At 37.8% G+C, this 1,743-nt stretch overlaps 1 protein-coding gene across 1 annotated transcript in view; it reads right to left on the bottom strand.

Annotated features, from left to right (window-relative positions):
• Positions 1–250: 250 nt before the first annotated feature.
• Positions 251–1,743, bottom strand: part of serpine3 (serpin peptidase inhibitor, clade E (nexin, plasminogen activator inhibitor type 1), member 3) — a gene marked incomplete at both ends in the record, with an annotated part of 21,333 nt that continues 19,840 nt past the window's right edge. The window contains 2 exon segments of the mRNA XM_014029621.1: positions 251–336; positions 417–503. Coding sequence (XP_013885075.1) covers positions 251–336; positions 417–503 — 173 coding nt within the window.

Genomic DNA, 1,743 nt, shown 5'->3' with positions numbered 1-1,743 from the left:
TGACTGTAACTTTACAAACGCACCACATATGTTGTCTTTAATTTGTTCACACAGAGCTAACAGATGGACACAAATATAAGTAACATAAATTCAGGAAATAAAATGACATTTGTGTAATTTTATTACACAAATGTAAGGTAAATGTAAGGTAAACATGTCTGAATTATCTTATGGAATTGCTGGAATGTTAAAAATAAGAAATGAAGCTTTTGTGTGTCAAGTTAAGGTACTGTATTTCCAGTGTAAACACACCTGTGTTAACCTGTCGCAGCAGAAATAAGAAGGGCCGGTCCGCCTTAAAAACAGGAGCACGGGATCGTTTGAGTAGCACCATAGCTGCAATAATAAAAATAAATTTTTTAAACAAACCTGCACTATATCAGGTTTTATTTATTATTATGTTATATAAGATTTACCAGTTGCAGCAGCTGCTTTTGTCCCATCCTCTGTGACCTCTATGTTCACTTCATGAAAGGCATCCGACACATAAAGRCCCTCCTCCTCTGCAGGAAACACAAGCTGTCAGTCAAACTGGACTCAAAAACACATGTAGTGGTTTTAATAAAATGTCAACTGGTTCCATGAAGCTGAATTGTGTACAGGTAACATTTATTTGTTTACCTTTACTCCGTTCAGTTGAGTGGAACCAGCTGACAAACAGTAACTTTTTTAAGTTAAATCCCCTACATCCAGTGGTGGAGCCAGACATTTTTCTCAGGGGTGGCCAGACTGGGACCACTACTCACACAGGGGTGGCCAGACTGGGACCACTACTCACACAGGGGTGGCCAGACTGGGACCACTACTCACACAGGGGTGTCCAGACTGGGACCACTACTCACACAGGGGTGGCCAGGAAAATTACGATTTTTTTTCCTTGAAAGTTTCTGCAGATCTTTGTGTTTTTGTCATTTCCTTATGTCCTTATACAGGCAGTGACCTTATAAACATGGGCGTCAGAACCATTTTAAAAGGTGGGGACACTCTGTTGGGTTGTCTGGGGGGTCCTCCCCCAGAAAATTTTGAACAAAATAGATGCCTTTTCCTGCATTCTGATGTATTTTAACTGGTTATTAAACATAATTTTACCTACATAAATAAACACTTGATTTAATAATTATTTCAGAGACAAATTAATCATTAAACTAGTTTATAAACTCACTGCTACAGCTGAGATAAGGTTAATTAATGTAACACAATTTATCATATCTAATGACTTTATGGGTGCTTTTTACTTTTATATTGTTTATTGATTTATTTTTAATTGTAACACATCATTGTGCCAAATAATGATGACCCTCAGCTGCATGTTTAAAACTAACTTAAATAATTTTACCCAATGAACAGGTGCAATATTGATAACCACCAACAGTTTACTTATGATTTGGTGACAGGCCTACTCATAATTAACAGGGACAGAGCATCACGCAGCCTTCATAACATAAAATGACAAATAAATAAATAAATAAAACTTTTGTCACCAGAAGTCGAAAAGTTGACACCATGAGTCAGGCATAGGTTCTGTATATCCACTTCCAGGAAGATGGGGACCAGGGCACAAGCAACTTTCAAAGCTCTGATCGCTCGGTCCCAGATTTGTTTCTAAACTGTCCTCTAAAGACCAAAATACTTTTATAACTCTGTTTCGGACGTATTTTCTACTTACCGGATTATAAAAACAATGGGCCTCATGCAAGAACCGTTGGTACGCACAGATTTGTTCTTAAGTTGTGCGTACGAGTG

Source organism: Austrofundulus limnaeus, unplaced genomic scaffold (genome assembly GCF_001266775.1).
Source record: "Austrofundulus limnaeus strain Quisiro unplaced genomic scaffold, Austrofundulus_limnaeus-1.0 Scaffold928, whole genome shotgun sequence".
Taxonomy (NCBI): Eukaryota; Metazoa; Chordata; class Actinopteri; order Cyprinodontiformes; family Rivulidae; genus Austrofundulus; species Austrofundulus limnaeus.
The sequence above is the reverse complement of the archived record's forward strand: the minus strand, read 5'-3'. Positions and strand labels throughout refer to the sequence as shown.